At 39.2% G+C, this 22,964-nt stretch overlaps 1 protein-coding gene across 1 annotated transcript; it reads left to right on the top strand.

Annotated features, from left to right (window-relative positions):
• Positions 1-65: 65 nt before the first annotated feature.
• LOC310820158 (serine/threonine-protein kinase 38-like) lies at positions 66-22,831 on the top strand. The gene is made up of 14 exons (XM_083691692.1): positions 66-288; positions 2,368-2,507; positions 6,319-6,370; positions 6,762-6,884; positions 8,006-8,089; positions 8,764-8,887; positions 10,785-10,939; positions 12,445-12,547; positions 12,966-13,027; positions 13,548-13,665; positions 13,747-13,870; positions 14,126-14,221; positions 19,949-20,040; positions 20,571-22,831. Exons 2-14 carry the CDS (start codon positions 2,374-2,376, stop codon positions 20,696-20,698), a joined length of 1,395 nt encoding a protein of 464 aa, XP_083547818.1. The 5' UTR covers positions 66-288; positions 2,368-2,373; the 3' UTR covers positions 20,699-22,831.
• Positions 22,832-22,964: the final 133 nt, after the last annotated feature.

Below are 22,964 nucleotides of genomic sequence, written 5' to 3'. Positions count from 1 at the left end.
ACTAGTGCATCCATTCCAAGAAAACTGTTATTTTATTTACACAAGGACAGCTAAGCTTCGGGAACAGAGGTAAACCGATGGAGACAAGCAGCGCTTGTCAAAGTCCTGCAGGCTATCTAGCTAAACGTTAGCAGTCGTTCTCTCTCTGCTACTCGTCTAATGTGTGGATCAAGCCTGTAACGTCGGACAGATTTGCCTAACATTTACGCAGAAAGAATATAGTGAAATTTCAAATTGCAGAAGGGCTGGGCAGCTAGCCATCAATTGACTCTGGAGCAGGACACGGAGGTAGGTTGGAAATAATGCATTTTCTAGTCTGTCCGCGAAGGCTGTGTGACCTATGTGACATTATTCTTACCCATAGTTGCTATTCAAATATTACAATTCGAGACAACGTAATTTATAGATGGGTAATGAGTCATGTCAGTCCATGACCAGCATCTTGCTGAGATTGGCATCATGATGCTTTGACATTGACAGCATTTCCAGACGTCATTGTTATCATTTTCTGAACCTGTCGCATGCACAAGTGGTCAGTTAACGTAAAGTATCCCTTATGTCCCGCGTACTGTGCAACCTCATGTCTTTTATTTAGGAAAGCAGAATAACAGTTATTGTTACGTTTTTTGTTAGGTAGATATCAGGCACATACGCTTATATACTGTACAGTGCCCTCCATAAATATTGGGAATAGGAAGCATTTTGTCTTATTTTTGTTGAATTGAGGTGCCAAGCTTAAAAGATGAAAAAGGAGATACATTTTGAAACGTCCCCATTCAGAACAAATGGCCAGTGGAGACAGTCTACACAGTTTAGATGTATTTTGTATATGCATTAGTATAACTGGTTTGGCATTAGTATAAACGGTTTGAAAAATAGAGGTTATATGATAGATAGATAGATGAGAGGGTATAGCTATATAAACATTTGGAAGTTAATGGTATGTATGGGTTAGAAGGTTAGTTGGATAGAATGTTGTAAGGTTGGGTAGTTCAGTGGAGTGGGTAGAGAGTTGGTTGGTTAACGCAGGAGAGTTTTTGGAGTTACAAAAAGCTTAATAGTTTAAAAAGTTGAATGGATATCAGAAAGCTTAATTTCAGGGTTCTTAAGATTTTCTGGGTAGTTGTTACTACTTATTATAGTAGTAGACAAAGTTAAATATGGTTTGGATGAATGGTTGGTTGGTTGGGTGAATGGATAGATGAAAGAGAGGATGGATAGATGAGAGAGGGGAGGTATAGATAGATCAATACAATTAAGAGGTTACTCAGTATGGGTTATACTGAGGGAAGCAGTAGTAACTGGTGAAAGGAAGAAAGGATGATGGCTATGTAGTTGAAAGATTAGATAGATTGGTGGGAAAGATGGAAGGTTAGATAGATAGTATGTTAGAAGGTCATAAGTAGGATGAGCCATTGCTAGTTCAAGGGAGTGGAGTGGGTAGAGAGTTGGTTGGTTGAGAGTGGTAGAGTTGGTGGGTTAAGTGGTTGAAAGTGGTTTCAGTCAGGTAGAACTGGTAGCCATGAGAGTGCATTGTTGTGTAATCATTTTAAGAATGTGTTCTGCAGGTCTCCTGTTGTTTTTATTTAAGAATTCTGAAAGTTCCATGGCAGTTACAGTTACAATGGTGGCTCTCAGAATGTTAGCCAAAATACACATTCCACTATGTTAACCAAATTAGTTTTTGGAGTTAAAAATAGCTTAATAGTTTAAAAAGGTTAATAGGTATAAGAAAGCTTTTATCAGGGTTGTTCATTTTGATTTTCTGGTACATTTTGCTGTTGGATTGGTGTGAATGGCTTAAAAGATGTAAGAGTATTTAAAACATTTAATCTTTTGGTTCCCATAGACCTCGATGTTAAAAAGTGCACTTTCAAGTTTGTATAGTTTAAAAAGTTTAATAGGTTTCAAAACCAAAAGGAACATAGGAACGTGAGTTAGACCTCTCTGCACGTTTTAAAGTTGGATTGGTGTGAATAGTTTACAAGTTGTAGGAAGAGTAGCACTGGGAAGAATTGGAATACTAATAACTAGAAAAAGAAGTTCCAGAAGAAACTTTGTGGGCTTGCAAAGTGTTATTTTGGTAGCGGAAAAGGTTTAAAGATGTTTTGATAAATTTGCTGGGGAGTTGAAAGAAATTGAGTCTTATTATGATAACGGATAATGTTAACCGGAAGAGAGTTTTTGGAGTACTCTGCACCAGAAGCAATTGTCTGCAAATTCTGTGAATTTCCTTAAGTAGCCAACCCGGAAGTCAGTCATGCAGTGCAAAAGGATATCAAGATGTAATACGGTAATGTGCCATACAAGATGGTACAATATGGTTATAAGGAGTTAGTGAAATATTTTTTAAATTTTGCCCTGCAGGATAGTATGGCCATGACTGGAGGGACTGAAGCTGCCCTTCCCATGAGCAACCACACCCGAGAGAGGGTGACTGTGGCCAAGCTGATGCTGGAGAACTTCTACAGCACTCTACTAACCCAGCATGAAGAGCGCGAGATGAGGTAAGCATCTACCACTCACATTTGACAGAAATTCAGAACATTCAAAATGCTTCATGTGAGACTTTGAAACCAGTTTCATCTGTGAACTTTATATGTCTTGTCGTTGAAGGGTCCCAAATATGATGATCTCAGTCAGGAGTAAAGAATTGAGCATTTTCGGGAGTCCCATCTAGTACTTCAATGGGGAAGGATGGTAGTTAAAGGGGAACTGCAAATTTGCCTTAACCTCTCTGACTCGTGCGCACCTCTCCCACTCAGGCCAGAGTTGAAAACAAGAGCAATATCACAGGGTTATACTCCCCCTCTCTCACTGCAGTGCTAGATAGAACCTTGTAGAATAAAGCACATCTTCGAAAAAAATAAACATTCTGTTACATCAAACAGATTATGTTCAGGAAGCCCAATCGATTCTGAGATATGGCATATGCATTTTATGAGATTATATTGGGTAGCGGGCAACTCTATATTGGCATATCTGCCAAGCAAAGGAGCCTGTGGGCTTATTACAGTTGGAAGAAGTTTAGAGCTATGGCACTGGTGAGTTTTTTTGTTGTTGTTGTTTTTTTCTTATTTTTTCTGGTCATTCACCTCGTCAAACAAACCACCATCTTTGAGCATGGTGGATATGTTTACAAACAGTGCAACAAGTAATTTCAACACCACATTTGGAAAAGGACAAATTATTTCTGGTCGGAGGAATTTGAAATGATGTCCCTAATTAAGAACAAGTCATGTCTTAAATTACAGTGTTGCAGTCACCAGTGACACATAATCACAACACAAAGGTTTATAGGTGTATAGTGTGTGTATATATACAGTGTCTTCGGAAAGTGTTCAGACCCCTTCATTTTTTCCACATTTTGTTGTGTTATAGACTCAATTTAAAATAGATTAAATTAAAAGAATTTGCCATCAATTCACACACAATACCCCAGAATAACAAAGTGAAAACAGGTTTTTTAAAATGTCACTAAATTTATTAAAATTGAAATACAGAAATACCTCATGTACATAAGTATTCAGACCCTTTGCTATGATACTCTTAAAATTAGCTAAAATGCCAAAATGTCGTCAACAAATCACTCAATAAGTTGAATTAAGTCCATCTTAATACAAGGATAATAGTTCATGTAATTTTGGAATTAATATCTTTGTTCTTATATGGTCTCTGATTTGCATAGGAATCAATTACACACTGTGTGGATCAGGTTGTCATTACAAACTGAGCAAATGGAAAGGAACAAAACTGCTCAGGAATGCGACTCTGAGGCCTGGGGAGACTTACAAAATTCTACAAAGTTGAATGGTGGAGAGGAAAAAGCACAGTCGATGGGACAACATCATCTCAGTCACTACAAAATTGGTCGATAACCAAGAGGCCAAAAAGAATCCCTTAATGGAACATAATCTATCTCGTATCCATAGTTGTGTTTGCAACAATGAATTCAAGTGATACAGCAAAGACGGCTGCAAATGTGTTTATTTGATTTTAATACAAAGCATTAAGTTTGGTGCAAATCCAGCACATGCAATGCAGTTTCTGCACCATCTCTCGTGTGAAGAATAGTGGTAGCTGCATCAAGTTATGGGTATGTTTGTCACCGGCAGGGACTGTCTTTGTCAGGATCAAGAGAAAATTATGAAATTTGCTCAGTTGGTAGTGGCATCCTAATCTACACAGTGTATAATTGATTCCTATGCAAATCAGAGACCCTATAAAAACAAAGATATTAATTCCAAAATTACATGTATTATAACTATTATCCTGGCATTAAGATGGACTCAATTCAACTTATTGAGTGATTTGTTGATGACATTTTTGCACTTTAGCTAATTTTAAGAGCGTCATAGCAAAGGCTCTGAATACTTATGTACATGAGGTATTTCTGTACTTCAATTTTAATATATTTACTGAAATTTCTAAAAAAACTGTTTTCGCTTTGTCATTCTGGGGTATTGTGTGTAGATTGATGGCAAATTCTTTTAATTTAATCCATTTTAAATTGAGTCCATAACACAACAAAATGTGGAAAAAGAGACACCTCCCCCCACTCATAGCAACTTGCTTACAACAAGCTCAAATAGTTTCTGATTAACAAACAAAAAACATAACAATTTATCCAGCATGCTCTCCTCCTTCAAACGATCTCTCAAAAAGCGCTATACAAAATAAATGCATAATTATTATTATTATTATTATTATTATTATTAAATTGTGTGAATGAGAGAAGGCTGCCCTTGCTGAAAATGTGGATGTTCGCACCATATTATAACTGTAGGCTACTTTTCTACCTAGTTTCAATCCCACTGAAACCCAACATACTTACTGCTGTCTTGCATGAAAATTCCTAACTTCATTCTGTTACATTATTAAAGCCGACTTGTGCTTATTTATGTTAGACTGTGAGAGAATGCGTGATCTGCAATTCCCGAGCTACTATAATAAACTTGATTTTGCCAATCTGTCTGATGAGGCAAAACATTGTCTTTTCAAACACCCTTCACAGCTCTTCTCACCACTTTGTGGTGGCTTTCGGCAGCACTTCACACCGTTTGTACGTTGTGCCGGCGGCTTTGAAGTTTACCCCGCTGTAGCGGCGGTTTGCGGGTATTAAACCACTGCCATTTGTATGCATGCGTGCAGTAGTAACAGCAACATAGGGACAAGGGAACTCATATGTCATTCAAACAGCACAACCAACAAAACATATTGTTGCCTAAGCTAAGCTGCATGATTGATTACCTTAGCGTATCACCATTTCTCCACCGCTCCACTGACGCAGCTGATGACGGACACGACTGATGGGATGGTAGAATTGTTTAGCCTTTGGGTTTGTTGAATACCAATAATTCCACTTGCATGTACCAGTTCCGCTTGCATGTCAGAAGTGTCCTCATCAGAAAGTCTTTTCTTCTTCTTTTACATCGATCACTGTTTCACCAATTTACAATGTCAGAGACAGCCAATTAAAATGAGCGCGAGTCAGCTTTGTTAATGCAACCTATGGATTACAGAATGAAGTTAGGAATGTTCATGCGAGACAGGAGTAAGGATTTTGTGTTTCAGTGGGATTGAAACTGGATAGAAAAGTAACCTACAGTAGGCTATATGGGACAGCAGAAGATGGTTGTGACAGTCCACAGTTGATGACAAAAAGTGCTCACCTTCCCCACTATATTGTAATTCGCTGCCCATTACAGACCCATGAAACAGTGTCATCACTCTTTGAAAAGAGAGATCGTACTCTCTGTGTAAATTACTGACCTGTCCTCCTCAAACAGCATTGAGCCCGTAAGTTTTTTTAATTTGTTCCATAATAGCAGTGTCTTCAGTAAGTTCTTAAAACTTTTGAAGTATGTTATCTATTTAATTTATACAATTACTTGTTCTGTAAGAGCGTGCCCCATATAAACTCTGTGGAAATGTTTCAGCTAAACCAATATCTCACAATGGATCAGTAGCCAAAAGTTGTTGACAAATTCACTCAGACAGGATCACACCTCCCCCGTTCGTAGATCACTGCGCATTACCCATTTGAAACAGATTCCCTTTGAAAAGAGATTGTGTAGACGGTAGAAGTTACGCTACTGACCCGCCCCCCTCCTCCAGCAAGAAGGAGCATAAACGCTCAGTGTTTTTATTTATTCCATATCGACAGTGTCTTCAGTAAATTCTTTCCTTTTAATTATTTCCTTTAACCTTCCCCCCGACACACCTTTCAGGAGGAGTGCTGCTTTCACAGGTTGGCATTGGTCCAGTTTGTTGCAGTTCTTTCCTTTAAAAACACGCCCCTCTCTACTTATTCAACAGGCAGAAAAAGCTTGAGAAGGTGATGGATGAGGAGGGTTTGCTAGATGAAGAGGTAAGTTTTCACTTTTGAGGGAAGAAGGCGTTGGGGTTGATAAGAATTTGACCAGATTTTAGGCCTGCTCCCAGGCTATGAGCAGGTAATGTAATCATCAGATAGCCTACCCAACTTTAAGCTTAGCTTTTATTTGTTCTAGATCACGATAGAATATGGCCTAGTTCGATGAAGTGGAAAGTTGCAAAAACCAAGATTTTGGTGTGACCACAGTTAACATTGAATTGAATGATTACCTGATCTTCAATGTTCCTAAATTCATTTTTCCACTGATAATGAAATGTAGACAGTCACACTAGAAGACTTTCGTTTCTATGTGAGTCTAGACCAGACTTTATACTGCAGTTTATGGTTGACCTTAAATTGACCCTGTGCCCATGTTTTTCTACAGAAGGTGATGCGACGCTCCCAGCACGCTCGTAAGGAGACCGAGTTCTTGCGGCTTAAGAGGACCCGGCTGGGCCTGGATGACTTTGAGTCACTCAAGGTCATTGGGAGAGGTGCCTTTGGAGAGGTGCGTGTTTCATCATCTCGTGCGTAAGCTCCTCATCCTATGGCCATACTGCAAGGAGGAATGTTGGAGAGGGTGGTTGCAAAATGTGTAACCACGTCCCCAGGCTATTGCGCACAGTGCAGATAACCCTAGAATATCAACCACTGAAAGTTGGCCTTAGTGGGAGTCACCATAGAATTCTATGGGAGTGACTTTACTTTGCTCCACCAGTGATTTCAGGGCATTTCAGTTGTTTCAGTTTCTGTCATACAGACTAGTCATCTTTCAGTAACTTACAAAGTAGTTTCGATGTTGTGAACTGCTTTTCAGAGTAGCTTTAGTTTGACAAACTATATTTCTCTCAAGGTTAACTTTAGTGTAGTTCAACTTCTTCCCATGTAAAGTAATTGGTAATTTAGTTTAAAACATTTTCAGAGTAGCTTTCCCAACACTGGTGTCTAATCAGTGGGAATAGTCATGTAGAAACAGACCACTGTCAATGCCATGGCCAGATAATCCAATTTCATAAATTTTAGCTACTGTATGTCCTTTGCTGTCAAGAATGATCAAGTCAAGATAAATGACATTAAGCTTGCCTACTTGCGACAATAAATGGTAGAGAATAAGACTAGTAAACAGTGTAATTCAGAACAGATAGCTAGGCTCGCATCTTCTAATATGCTTCCCCATCCCCGCTTGCAGCAGCTAAACATTGTGCAGGGAAAAAGGAATGCTTTGTTTTGCTTTGAACACACTGTGGTTGTGATTCCTTAGGTGGCCACTGAGGCATGTCAGAACTACTGATGGCTGCTTTAAGAGTTTGGATGTAGTGTAGTGTATGCCAGGTAATAGAGGGGACTTTACTCAGAAAATAAATTACAATGCTTAGTATGGTCCCACAGTGCCCCCTGCTGTGGAGAGGACCTGCTTCAATTGTCAATAGAAACTCCTAAGCCATAAAAAAACATTGTGAGGAGCCAGACACTTCTAATGGCCATCTCACCCAGACAAAACATTTTTTCATAAAGGTGAAGGCAGTGTAATTAACAAGTTGGGTCATTATGTTTACTGACCAACGGTAGATGGATCCAGAAACAGGGCAGGGCCCATGCCTCATACTTATTTACATACCTTGTTTCCAGGTGCGCTTAGTGCAGAAAAAAGACACAGGACACATATATGCCATGAAGATCTTGAGAAAAGCAGACATGTTGGAGAAGGAGCAGGTATGTATGTGCACATGTTGTATGTTGCTGGTGTTGCCTTATATGGTGAATGATAATGAGAAAGTAGGAAATCCATGTAGGCTATTTAATCAAAAGCAATAACCTTGTGGTCAGGATTAGTCAAAGAAGACCACTCTTCTTCTCTAAAGCTATAGGAAGGCGAAGAGACATTGTTAAATATGTGTATCCATCATCTTGATTCCATCCAGGTTGGTCTTAATAACTAGTTTCTATGCTGTACACTGTTGTTTTGGGGACCAGGGAGGGCATTTTCCATTGAAACAACGTAACAATGTAACGTCAATGTGTCTGAATAAACTAAAAAAGTAAAGTTGGACAAAAAAGTAGACCATACTGCCAACTACACCAAAGCAAGAGCCTCAGAACAGTGCCTCCTAACACCTATCCATGGAACATACAGTAGATCAGTGGGTAGTTGTAAACAATTGGGCAAGAAGTGCCTTTTAACAAGCATATAGCACATTTCTATGACATATCAGTTGTGCTCGAGACATTACATCTCATGAAAGCAGCATTACTTTTTGAAACATGATTTAAAGCTACACATCATTTGTTTACTCCTATGACAACAAAAACAAAGCAATATTGATGTTGAATCCAAATCTCCTTGATAACCTCCCCATCCTCTGACTGTGGATCTCTCCTCGCTCTAGGTGGCTCATATACGGGCAGAAAGGGACATCTTGGTTGAGGCAGACGGAGCATGGGTAGTCAAGATGTTCTATAGCTTCCAGGACAAGAGGAACCTTTACCTCATTATGGAGTTCCTGCCTGGAGGTGGGTGTTATGCTTCTTCTTTTTTTTTATGAAAAAAAAAGTATGCCTTTGTCCTTGTGGCACTCCCAAAATTCCAAACTTTCTTAAACAAGTTACACAATAGGTTGAACTAAGTCTTATCTTAATGCAATAATAATAGTTAATACCCTTGTCTTTGTAGTGTCCCTCAGTTGAATAGGAACCAATTGGGGTACAAGCAGTGTCAACTGGTCCTCAAGATGTACTTTTGTTCCCGCCAGTATTAACATAACATAAGTCAGGTATTAGCCCTTGATAAGTTGAATTAGGTGTGTTAGTACTGGAATGGAAGGAAAGCCTGCCTACCCTGTGGTTCCCCAGGACCAGGATTCAAGAACACTAATTGGTACAGAAGCACAAGCAAATGCACAGATGAAACTGGATAGCATTGCCTCCAAAGCTGCAAAAGTAACAGGCTGTCACCTGCCCTCATGGACTGCCAACCAACTCACCACCTCCTCTAACTCCTGCCCTCTGGCAGACATTTCATATACCCAAATATGCGATGGGGCTGACTGCCTCAACAACATCTTCATTTCCTAAGCCATACAGACACTGAATTCCCTGCACTAGCACCCTGCACACACCCTGCACTAGCCCCTCCCCCCCTCCCCCAGGTAACTAACCCATGTGAATGCTGCTCCCATTGCTACTATTACACTCTTGATATTATGCGACCTGTGCGCAGTCATTCTTGCTCATCTTTCTGCACCTCGCACACTCATTGTACAGTGTCTTCACAGGCATTCACCCCCCTGTTTTTTTTGTGTTACAACCTGATGCATTGAATTAATTTTTTTCTTACTCATCTCCACAAAATACCCCATAATGTCAAAATGGAAATTAATTTTTAAGACATTTTTACTAATTGATTAAAATGAAAAGCTGAAATATCTTGAGTCAATAAGTATGACCCTATGACATTCCTAAAATTAGCTCACATGCAAAAATATCTCTGAATTGCATAGGAATCAATTACACACTGTAGGGATTAGCCTGCCTTTACCAACTCAGCAAATTTCATAATTTCCTCTTGATGCTGACCCCGCCGGTGCCAATCATACCCATAGCATGATACTACCACTGTTCTTCACACTATTCTTAACCCTTGCTTTGATGTATCACTTGAATTCATTGTTGCAAACACAATTATGGATGTGATTTTTTTTTTTTTTCATTGAGGGATTCTCTTTAACCACTCTGCTGTATAGACCAATTTTGTAGAGTGACTGGGATGATGTTATCCCATCAACTACTTTTTCCTCTCCGCCATTCAACTGTTTTCTAAGTCTCCCCAGGCCCCAGGGTAGCATTCCTGAGCAGTTGTGTTCCTCTTCATTTGCTCAGTTTGTAATTGACAACCTGATCCACACAGTGTGCTTGTTTTTATAGGGTACACACAGTGTACCCTATAAAAACAAATATATTAATTCCAAAATCACATGAACTAATATCCTTGCACTCAGATGGACTAAATTCAACTTATTGTGTGAATTTATTGTATTTAAACTTATTTTAGGAGTGTCATAGCAAAGGGGGTGAATACCTGTTGACTCAAGACATTTCAGCTTTTCATTTTTAATTAATTAGTAAACATTTAAAAAAAATAAAATTTGACATTATGATGTATTTTGTGTAGATCAAAAAATCTGTTCGAAAGCTAGGGTGTAACACAACAAAATGTGGAAAAAGTCCAGTAGGGTGATTACTTACTGAAGGCATGGTACATAATGTTGTATTGTACTGTATGTATTGTCTGACTTGTCTCATTGCTGTATATGTTGGTGAGTGTAGAGCTCCCAACCATGCTGGAAATGAATTCCTCCAATCTAGGGTTGTGTATCAATAAAAGGATCTTGTATCTTGAAATCTCTATCAGGTGACATGATGACTCTGCTGATGAAGAAGGACACCCTGTCTGAGGAGGCCACCCAGTTCTACATCGCAGAGACCGTGCTGGCCATCGACTCCATCCACCAACTGGGCTTTATCCACCGAGATATCAAACCTGACAACCTGCTACTGGACTCGAGGGTGAGTACTGCTATTGCTGTACACATGCATATAGACACAAGTGCTCTGATGCACACACAAAAGTACACACTTGACTTGCTCCCACCATGTTAAGATTTACACTATATTACCATGACGTGTTTCGAGTGAGTTTGTTAGCGTTTCATGTCAATTGGAATGCTCATTATACGTTCTATTGTGTTTTCAATGTTGTAGCATACTAGATATCTTCTCCAAAGCAGCTTGGCGGAACTGCCAAAGGTCTTTCCATTGTTGTTTTGTATATTAAATCATAAACACAATGCCATGGTATTAGGATATCAAGAATATGTTCCCAACTATCTTGAATTTTATATGGCATAGTTGTCAAACCTGACCTGAAGTGAAACTAGTACACTTTAAGGTTTATATTAAAAATGTTAAGCCATTTGTGGTTTTTAATGTGTGGCAGACAGACTAATTAATTCCCTTCTCTTTTAAGTCTTTGCCAAATTTTTGTGGCAAAGCTGTGGTGAGTTGGTTATACAGTACATTTGTATTGAGCATACACTTTTGTTAGTTGCTTGTGTGACATGATTTTACCGTCCTTGTTCACAATGTCGCTGTGGTGGCCAGAGCTGGCAGATTTCCAACAAATTTACGCCCTGCTCCTTCAACTGGAACATGCTTCTAGAAATAAACATAGAGCGAAAATAGTTGAGTGCTAACTCAGCATCAGGAATATAGAAAACACTGGGTAGATTACATTGATGCAGTTCATGTAGCAAATGTTGTATATCGAAATTCTTAAAGTTTCTTTTTGAAATCATACAGGGATTAGACTTTGGCAGTTTAGTATGACACACACATTTAGACATTTTAGAAATGTTGTTATTCATAGTCTCCCTGTTTCAAGACACCAAAAGTAATGGGACAGATTGCTTGACAGGTGTTTCTGGTAAGTCACTGTTCCGTCACATCATTTGTGCAAGCATAAGAGAGCTGTCAATGTCTAGTATTGATTCTAGGCTTTGTGTTTGCCTTTGGAGTCTGCTATTGGTGTCTGTCAACATCAGGATCAAAGAGGTATCAATGAAAGTCAAGGAAGCCATTATTAGGATAAAACTGGTGAACTCAGCAATCGCAAACGGCCTGGTAGGCCAAGCGAGACTTCTACAGAGGATGACCGAAGAATGCTCACCATAATTTAGAAAAACTCCAAAACAACACAGATCAGAAACACCCTCCAGGAGGTAGACAACTTTAGTTTAGCGGAGTACTTATCATCATTCTATTTCTATGCAAGTGGTAATGGTAAGTGGTAGTGAAGGAGAGCTTTTTAACCTCTTGGTATCCTAATACAGCATAGTTTTCTCAATAGCTGAAACAGAGAAAATGAGAATTTGCCGTGCAGAAGCTGGCAACAATGTGTCTATTCATGCTCCCCACTATGTTCTTTTTTTTTTTTTTTTTTTTACATATTCCACTTTTATGGTAACAACATGCCATACTCATGCTCTGCATTTCATCCTTTTACCCATTTGCAGGGCCATGTAAAGCTGTCTGATTTTGGTCTGTGTACGGGACTGAAGAAGGCACACCGCACTGAGTTCTACAGGAACCTCACACACAACCCTCCCAGTGACTTCTGTAAGTCATTCTGTCTAAATCGTCAATGGAAGTTTTAGAACAGGCCTGCATTTGCTTTAAAACACTTTTTTTTATTGAGGCACAGGGTGGACTTTTAAATGTGGTCCTGCGATTCAATACAGGTAGATAAGTACCCTATGATAAACTATTTTGATAAATGATACCTTTATGGAAGCAGCAGGGGTGACATTTCACTGTGCTCCTATGATTCAATAAAGATGTTTGTTTGGAGCAGTTTAGAGTTCGGGCCCCATACTATTTAGAGGAATGACAAGATTTGGTACTGTAACTTAAACTGTTTTCTTTTTTTTCTTTCAACTCATTCACTCTCTAACCTTCCATGCACTGTTAACACTGTTTAATGCAGAAAAAATATTTTTGTTGTCAGTAATGTTAACCAACTTCCAATATCCCACAGCCTTCCAGAACATGAACTCTAAGAGGAAAGCAGAGACATGGAAGAAGAACCGGAGGCAGCTGGTAAGCATCTATGCATGTGTATCTGAAAGTGAACATACAGGTATTGAACAACATTGCATTACAATGCGTGTCATTACTAAAATAGCTTATTTCATATCTTATTTGATTCATTTAATATATATTTCATAGCTAAAATTACCATGTAATTTGTTTTAATGCAAATCAGAGACCCTATAAAAACAAAGATATTAATTCCAGAATTATATGAACTATCCTTGCATTAAGATGGACTCAATTCAACTTATTGAGTTGTTTGTTGATGACATTTTTGCATTTTAGCAAAGGGTCTGAATACTTATGTACATGAGGTATTTCTGTATTTCAATTTTACTAAATTTACTGACATTTCTAAAAACCTGTTTTTGCTTTGTTATTCTGGGGGAAAAAATTGACTAAAATGATGCAAGCAATGCAATTGGAGCTTAAATTTCAAAACTGATCTACAGTATCCCTAAAAAAAACTAAAAACATTAACATTTATTGTGTGTTGTGTCCTCCTTCATTCATATTTTACTCACAGGCCTACTCCACGGTTGGAACACCAGACTATATTGCACCGGAAGTGTTCTTGCAGACGGGGTACAACAAGCTCTGTGACTGGTGGTCTCTAGGGGTCATCATGTATGAGATGCTAATAGGTATGCAGATTTATATGGTATGTATCAGATTTCGACCCAGGCTTGTGGTTTAGTTCTTTGATCACTGTCTGTCTCTCTTAGGGTACCCCCCTTTCTGTTCCGAGACACCCCAGGAGACTTATCGGAAAGTTATGAACTGGAAGGAGACCCTTGTGTTCCCACCTGAGGTGCCCATCTCTGAGAGGGCTAAGGACTTGATTCTCAGGTTTGTGATCTAGTAGATCTTTTAAATGTGTGCTTTTGTGTAAGTCTACATTTAGAATTTGGAGTGGAATAAAGTTGTCAATTGTTCTTAGGAGGACATTCTTTTTCAATTATTGTAGCCTACATGGACAAATTATGACACAATTACATTTACAGCCACAAAACATGCAATGTCATAGTGAAGGTGCCAGATAAACACAACAGTAGACATTATAAGTTCTTCTGTGAGCAGCTTTGACATAATTTCCTGTTGCAGGTACTGTAATGATGCTGAGAGCCGTGTCGGCGCAGTAAGCGTTGAGGAGATTAAGAGTCACGCCTTCTTTGAGCCTGTAGACTGGGAGCACATCAGGTATGCCTGTGCAGCAGGGGAGGCTGGTGGAGGTAGAAATCGGAGGATGGGCTCATTGATGCCATCCCTCATTCCATTCCATGCATTACAAACATGTGTGTTTGACAAGCGGCGTAACTCGCTTCTTTTTTTTGTTTGGTGGAGACCTCAACGTAGAAAATAAAGTAGAATTACATTGAATACATTGCTTATGAATGTATTAAAATGGTTATTGCATTGTTTACAATTACCATGCCCAGCCTTACAAAGAAGGAACTCTCCACTTACGATAACCAACCAACAATAACCAACTATTACTATACTATACTGTTATATGTTTAGCAAGCTACAAGGTAACGATACACAAATCTTACTAGAAAGCATAGGAGCTCTTGCCTAGTTCCCATCTGAATCACATACAAATTATTGGCTCATATTGGCCTTTCACAGAAATATCTGTGAAAAAATTCCTCCGATAATGCAATGATCTGTCGGGAAATGCATACAGTCGGCACACATTAGCAACAAGCCAATCTCTGCTAGTTGAGAAAGCCATCCGCTCGGCCAGCTCGCATGTTTCTTTCCATGTCATGTTGGTAGGTAGGCTACAATATATAGCTTATTACAGATACTGATCAACTTTACCTCATGTTTACCACAAACCCTTACTGTTAGCTGGTTTAGGCAGCTAGCGGTGGTGTATCTCTCTGCTGTTTGACAGACGACGAGTCAAAAAGTAAAACTTAAACTGTCAATAGTGGATTTGTCAGTTATCACTGGCACACTTTTATTTAATATCACCCAAAATATAAATCAAAGCCGACTCGTGCTTATTCATGTCAGATTGCACTAAAACATTTCCTCCGCTTCTCTGCGCTGTGAGAGAATGTGTGATAAAGGTATGAGAGTAGATATTTGAACAACAGGAGGCGGCCCCATTGCTTGGTCCTCGTTAAAATAACCTGATATTTACTTTCAAACATTCTTTACAGCTCTTGTTACCACCTTGTGTCTCTCATAGCTACTATAGGCGTCCTGCGTATAATTACTGGGGAAGAGCTCAAACTTTTAATAGGCATACAGACAAAATAAACGCAAAGCGAGTAAAGGCAGCTATAAAAGCTATATATAACCAGTCAAAGGCACCAGGTCAGAGACATGTAGGCTACCACCACCAGGTCAGAGACATGTAGGCTACCACTACCAGGTCAGACATGTACTACCCTTGCGGTGTGACCACAAACACCTTACTAACACTGTGACCATGACAGCATACCATTTAACTTGATTAAGTTGACTAACTCTTGACCGTAAACACATGTCTAACATCTTCATGACAGTTGCGTCTTTGACGGGATACCATACAACCTTATTAACGTGCCTACCACATGTCTAACACCTTAAAATATACTGAAATTGTATTCATTCAGTTTCCAAATGGTTGCGTTAATGGAATCCACACCACAATAAAATAGCCATCAGGTCACAGTTATTTGCATTACACATTAATCACATTATAACACAAATACACTAGAGCAACAACTGTTGATTAGGCATATATGAATTTGGTTAAATGTAAAGAAGATAAAAAAAAATAAAAAATCACAGTAACCTGTATATTTTTGTTATGTTAACAAACTATAAAGCAGGAACATAGCAACAGTCAGTGAGATTCATTAGTTGATTTGAAAGCTGTTAAACCCTTTCTCTTTACAGCTAAGTCTTTACAGATTTAGCCAAAATTGTGTGACATATGTTATTTTCATTGTCCTTATCCTATTTCATAGTCTATATATTGCATTAAAGTCATTTTACACTCTCAATCTCAGAATTGTACTGTAGGCCTAATAGCTTAACTTTTTGTTTTGTCTCCATATTGTGCATTATTACAAAAATGTAAAAAAAATTACATTATTATTTTTCCCTCCACATTGTCTACTCAATCTTGTCAAAGATTGATAGAGGGTGTAAGCACCCTAATGACCTGGGGAAACAGTTGTGGATTAATGGATAGACCATGTGTCAATTCTTGTTTTTATAGACAGGTAGTATCATCTGTGTCAGCTCCACCCATTTCAACTGTTTGTTTTAATGTCTTATTGATCAGGATCATTACAACTTTTGTAGCACAGGAGTTATTTTTTATATAACCTTTATTTATACAGGGGAAACACACTTAGACCAAGGCCTCACACTTAGACCTGCCCACAATATTTACACAATAACAAAACAACACATAAAAAATACATCACAGAAATCAATACATAAAAAACCCCCACAATATATTAGGAGAAACAATCACATCTTTCACCAAGGAGGTCCTCTATTAACACCCTAAATTGACCAAGTGGCACCAGAACATCCAACTGAATATTCTTTTCTATAGATTGTTCCAGCAGTTAGGTGCACCATAACAAAAAGCTGATTTTCCCAATTCGGTGGAGACCCGGGGAACCTCAAGAGTTAACCAACTCTAAGAACGGGTTAGGTAATTTATGTTCTTGAATTTTAATAATGAGGTTAGGTAAGCTGGGAGGGCTTTATACACAAAAAGGGAGTAATGAAGAGATCTACGGGATTTTAACAAGGTCCCACCAACCTTTTGATAAAGTATGCAATGATGAGTATTAAAACGATTACCTGTGATGAAGCGAAAGGCATTATGGTAGATAGCATCTGTCTCCCAGTAATTGACCCAATACAGGAGCCCCGGACTAGCCCTCCAACTAATGGGTTAAATCCTCTGCCTAAAGGGTCTTACCCTACTAGGATTCAAGAAGATAACAACAGGCTAGTGTCGAACAGACTCGCCCTGCTATTAACCGTCTACTTCCCACAGTTTCCCCTACTACCGCTTCTTACCAAGCCCTGTAAGTGACCTACAAATCAGGACTCAACCTATGAAAGCCCCAATGGTTAACAACGGCTCTATTCTTATGAGTGCCAGTTGGTGTAGTTGCAGGAATCAGATTTATAGATGAGGACAATTCATCCAAAGGGGATATTTCAATACAGAGGCTAGAATAACCATTCAGATCCTTTGGTGTAATATGCACAGTGTAATCTATCTTTTTATGTTTAGCAAGGAGGATAACACATCATTTCAGGTGGTAAGTACTATACTAAGTATAAATCTACTGAAACTTTTCCTTGGTTTGCAGAGTTGTTCTTTATTCAAGCATTAAGCATGCCAGCAGGATCATACAAGATATCAAAAAGTGAGTCTGTTAGACACTAGCTTCTTGTTATCTTCTTGAATCCTAAAGTGATTTAATGGAAAAAGAATAAAAATACAAAAGAAGATGAAAAGTAATTTCTGTAAGTCTAAATACTGAGGGTTACAAATTCTCCCGTTCTCTCACTCTGGTCCATCACCGCCTCCTCAGTCTAAGGACACCGATGGTTCCCGATCTCCAAGTAAAAAGAAAGAAAAGATATTGAAAAAGCGATTCTGGTCGATCACCACACCCTCAGCCGAGGGATTCCCGATTTCCGAGTAAAAAGAAAGGTTTAAGGGGGAAAAATAAATAAATAATAGAATATCCAAAATAATGAAAGTAAACCCACGCGATAAAAAAGGAATTAAAGAAATCAAAGAAATTAAAGTGAAAATAAATAGATTGGAGTAAAAGGACTTACCAAAAAGTCAAAGGAAATAAAACCAAATACTGATAGACATTATAGTACGTGAAGTAAAATAAGGGAAATAAGTCTCGATCTGGCTGTCCCTAGTCTGTCTAACTTGTAATAACTTTAGAGAGGTTCCGTACAGCATCGACAGTTAGCCATTGCCGAAATACTCTTGAATCCTCTATCAGCCCGGCCGATATCTCAGAAGCAGCACTGTACCTTCAGCCGAGGACCTACAATGGCCCACCTCCCAGTACAAGTGAAGTGGTCCCTCAACCCCTAGCAATCCTTTTCGCTGAATATAGGCAGCCAAAAGAGTGGGCCTCCTCTGAGCATAACTGTTTCACGTGAGCAAAGCTTCTAGATCCCCTTGACATTTACAGTTCCACCTTACCCCCCCTCTGAGTCGTCCTTGACTATTACTTTATCGGAACCCATTGCCTTCTGGACTCAACCCAAACCTCTCTCAACTTTGACTTAATTCCCCTTTCTCTCCTTCACTTTCCAATTTATTACATTTCAACTTTATTTGTTACACATAGTTAGACAGGTCAGTTTCATCCTTCAAATCATAAAACTGGCAAAACCTCCTTTCAGCACAAATCAACCCCAAGTTATTTGATCAGTTTTATGTCTGAATAGTATTTCTTGCCATTAGACATTCAGTACCTGAGTACCACATATCACTTGTAGTATATAATATGTTTTGCTGGTTATACTTTAGCATATTAGTAGCACATACCATCAGTAGTATATAGTGTGCTTTTTTGCTGGTTATGTTTCAGTGTGTTAGTTGTACATACTCTCAGCATCAAAATCCAGCAGCGGGTACTCCAGTTCACAAAGGAGCCCTACGACATATCCGTAGCCACAGCCTCCGTAGGTACCCCCCCATCTGCCACCCCTGACCCCACCTGCCCCTCCTCAGAGAGCGGAGCGGGAGTGGGAACTGTCACAGGGAGGTCCCCAGGAGAGACGCTGACATCACCATCTTCCTCTCCCCCCTCTGGCTCAACAACCTCCTCTTTAAGCCCATCCTGAATCATCCCCTGAGCCGAGCTCTCAGCTTCCCCGGACACTTCTAGCCTGAGGACACTAGATGGAGCCAGCCCCCCATGCCAGGGCGCTCCATCAGGAATCCACCGGTACCCACGTGACACCGCCATCCCCACTCGTCCATAAGGGAGCCTGCCATGATTTAAGCGCCGAATCCCCCCTCTGAAGTTCTGAGCGGCATGCTCAGATGGAGATGCAGGTCGGGGGAGGGCCAGACTTTTGACACATCCAAAGTTTTAAGAGTAGTGGCTGCTGTATTTTGGTGGGTGATATCACCATAATCAAGCACTGGCATGAAAGTTGATTGCACAATCTGCATCTGCTGTTCAGGGAAAGGCACAATCTAATCCTATAAAAGAAGCCCATCTTAAATCTTAGCTTTTTAACAAGCTCCTCTGTATGTTTTCTGAACGTCAAGTCTTTGTTAAACCAAATGCCCAGGTATTTATAAGTGGGGCAGGCTCAATGGGCGCCCCACCCAAAGAGCTAAAAGAAGACAAATGTTTCCTCTTTCCAATACTTATGGAGAGCACTGTATATGGATGTTCAACTTACATGGAAAACAAGTCGGTATTTTATTTTCTGATTTAAAATTCAGAAACTAAAATTGGAAAACAAGGCTTTTCCCCATTATTTATTTTTTATTTGGGATTTATAACCCAAAATCTAATGAACGGATGATACACAGACCTAGAGGGACTTGTAAATAAATGGGTACCTATGACAACTCCCCCATTCTTTGACTTTGCCCAAATAATGGGTTGATGCAAAAGCAAAACATTCTTTATTGTTCTATAATGGGCTCAGTACCTCTCAGTCCAGTAGGTCTGACAAACGGAAAGTGGTGCTACAGAGTAAATGCTAGCCTAAGTGGGATCCTTAGGATGGCCTTAACCTTAACCAGTTTCTCTAACCTTGACCTTTACCTAACCCTTACCATAACTGTAACCTTCTTTCCATCCTGACCAGCAAATTTCTACCAAAAACATGGCAGCAATAAGCTTCTGTGTTAAACAATCCTCAGGTGTTGATTTGAAAGAAAGGTTATCTGCCTCTCCACAGGGAAAGACCAGCGGCCATCTCCATTGAGATCAAGAGCATCGATGACACCTCAAACTTTGATGACTTCCCAGAATCAGACATCCTTCAACCAGGTGAGACATTAAGTCACAAATTGCAAATAACTAGAACCCTATTTAACCAAGGATATAGATGACAAAAAAGGGAGCAGAAGTGGATATCAGATTCCTTAAGTTTAACTTTTGACAGACTGCACTACACGTCTCATCCGTTTAGAAATGAGGAAGTGTTATGTCTCTGTTTGTTTATGCACAAATTCCACGGATCAAGTCAGATAGTGACTTCATACATACATGTTTTTGTCCGTGAATAGCGTTTACTCACCTTTTACGAAAATGTGCATATTTTAATGTTGCCGTTCACGTTAAACTTTTTCTCTGTTTTCCAGCATTTATCCACCTTTTTTCTACCACTACATCCCAGATTACAATGGCAAAAACTCAAAGTATGCTAAATAGTATGCCCATTGTAACGCCTAACAGGCTAAATGTCTAGTCTGTCCCACATTACTACATCTTATCTGTGAGGGATATTATTTCCATGCTCAATGTAACCATCTAGTGGCATAGAGGGGAATATAACACTAACTTCTTGTGATTTTTAGTTGCCAATGTGACAGAGCCAGACTTCAAATCTAAGGACTGGGTGTTCCTGAACTACACCTACAAGCGTTTTGAGGGGCTGACTCAGCGAGGCACCATACCCATCTACATGAAGGCAGGGAAGGCCTGAGATGGAAAGGCCTCTTGGACAATGGGACAATAGAGAGACATTTGTGGACACAGGGTGGGCTGTGAACCCCTGTTGATGCAGCAAGCTTAGATCAACAAGGATGACCACATTCACCCCCTCACAGCTTCTGCTACTTAGTGGTCCATTTGCTCACCACAAGGCATCAGCCAATAGCGAAGACTCCAGTAATGACTGGAGGAGTTTGGATATAAAAAACAGTGTCCTCTGCTCTGCATAGGGTACATCTATGTATATCCCTAGGATAAATGTACTCTCTTTTCTCTTAAAGGAATGGTTCACTATTTTGACACTTACATTAGTTTTTAGATATACAGTGCCCTCTGTAACTATTGGGACAGTGAAGCATTTTTCTTCCTTTGGCTCCATACTCCAAAACTTTTGAATTTGAAATCAAACAATTACTATGACATTAAAGGATAGATTATCTGCTTTTATTTGAGTGTATTTGTAAACATATTGTTTTCTCTATTTAAAAATGACAACAATTTGTAGACATATATTTGGACATATCAATATTATGTCCAAAATTGCCTTGGCTAGTCAAGAATTTCTGCCTTTTGGCTCTGAAAAACTCTAAATTGCTATGGCAGTATGTTTGGGGTCATTGTCTTACTGTTAGATGAAGTGCTGTCCAATGAATTTGGAGGCATTTGCTTGTACTCGAGCAGACAAGATGTTTCTGTACACTTCAGAATTAATTTTGCTGCTGCCGTCAGCAGTTACATTATCAGTTAAGACAAGTTAGCCAGTTCTAGTGGCAGCCAAAGCATAACACCCCCTCCACCATGTTTCACAGATGAGGTGGTATGCTGTGGATCTTAGGCATTTACTTTTTTCTCTAAACTTGATCCCCTTGCAATTACTCTGGTACATGATAATATTAGTTGTATCTGTCCAGAAGACATTTTTCTTTTGCAAACTGTAACCTGCCTATCCTGTTTTTAAAGCTAACTGCTGGTGGTTTTCACCTTGCAGTGTAGTTCAGCAGGTGAAGTATTTTGTGGATAGTAGTCTCTGACAGCTGTTTTCTTTATTATGGTGAGCATTTTTCTGTTAAGGTCTTCCTTGGCCAACTTGGCCATTTGCGATTGTTGAGCTAACCAGTGCTTTCTTTCTTGTTAATTATTGGTTTTGGTAAGCCGAATGTTTGGCTATGTTTCTGATAGAGTTTTTTCAGATTTTTGGAGTATAGAGTCAAAAGTAGAAAAAATGCTTCACTGTCCCAATAATTATGGACGACACTGTATGTCCCATGTTGACAATGGACCCAGATGTTTTTTAAGTGCTTACATTTGTTATTTATATTGAGCGAACATGGCTGTTGGACGTATACAAGGTAAGCACTTCAAATCTATCTGTGTTGATCGTTAACATGGGAGATATATCTAAAAAACAAATGTAAGTGTCAAAATAGTGAACCATCCATTTAAGTCTTCGGCCATCCAGCTATTAGGTGACCAATCAACACGTTCACACTTCCTGTCCTAAACTTCCCATGGTATTCATTCACGGGGGGTGGGCATTCCAGTTACCTCATTCATCAATATGTCTGAAGAGAAATGTGTATAGTTGTTTTCAAGGAAACTGTATGCCAAACGCTTGGGATTTATCAGAGCCATAGATATACAGAGATACACTATTTATGTGCACTTTGGTGGGATTTTTTTCCCATTACAATAACATTGAAGGTACAACTGAATGCTTCTGTCATTGAACACTTAGTTCCAACATGGACGGTGGTTAGCGATAATTGCATACATATATGAGGGTTAGGGGGGCATTCCAGTGACCTCATTCTTCAATATGTCTGAAGAGAAATGTGTGTAGTTGTTATTCAGGAAACTGTATATGCAAAAAGCTTGGGATTTATCAGAGCCATAGATATACAGTGGTCTGAGATAAACAATGATGAGCTATAAATACATGCATACAACCCTTCTTCACACTTCTCAAAAGTGTGCATGCCTCAGAATTGCTCTGTTATCTGTGTACTGCATTTTGGTGTCAATGCTCACAGAAATGTTTATTAATATAACCCTAAACCCTCATATCTCTTTTCCTGATATTTCACAAATGTTCAGACCAACAGCAATTGGTCAGATTCCGAAATGGATACACATGCAAGCAAGCCTTAAAAATGTGAATGAATTGAGAGATTCCTTTGGTAATTTATCAGAAGTGTTCCATTCTTGTTGTTCAGGTTTGAAACAGTACAACATAAGAAGATAAGTGTGTACCAGTTAGG

This window comes from Argentina silus (assembly GCF_951799395.1).
Source record: "Argentina silus genome assembly, chromosome: 20".
NCBI lineage: Eukaryota > Metazoa > Chordata > Actinopteri > Argentiniformes > Argentinidae > Argentina > Argentina silus.
The sequence above is the reverse complement of the archived record's forward strand: the minus strand, read 5'-3'. Positions and strand labels throughout refer to the sequence as shown.

What these genes read in the sequence shown, in the direction of transcription:
- LOC310820158 (XM_083691692.1), top strand. Translation starts at nt 2,374, where the DNA reads ATGGCCATGACTGGAGGGACTGAAGCTGCCCTTCCCATGAGCAACCAC. An exon ending in ACCTGCTACTGGACTCGAGG is followed by an intron (nt 10,940 to 12,444) that starts GTGAGTACTGCT and finishes ACCCATTTGCAG; the next exon opens with GGCCATGTAAAGCTGTCTGA. An exon ending in AGAAGAACCGGAGGCAGCTG is followed by an intron (nt 13,028 to 13,547) that starts GTAAGCATCTAT and finishes TTTTACTCACAG; the next exon opens with GCCTACTCCACGGTTGGAAC.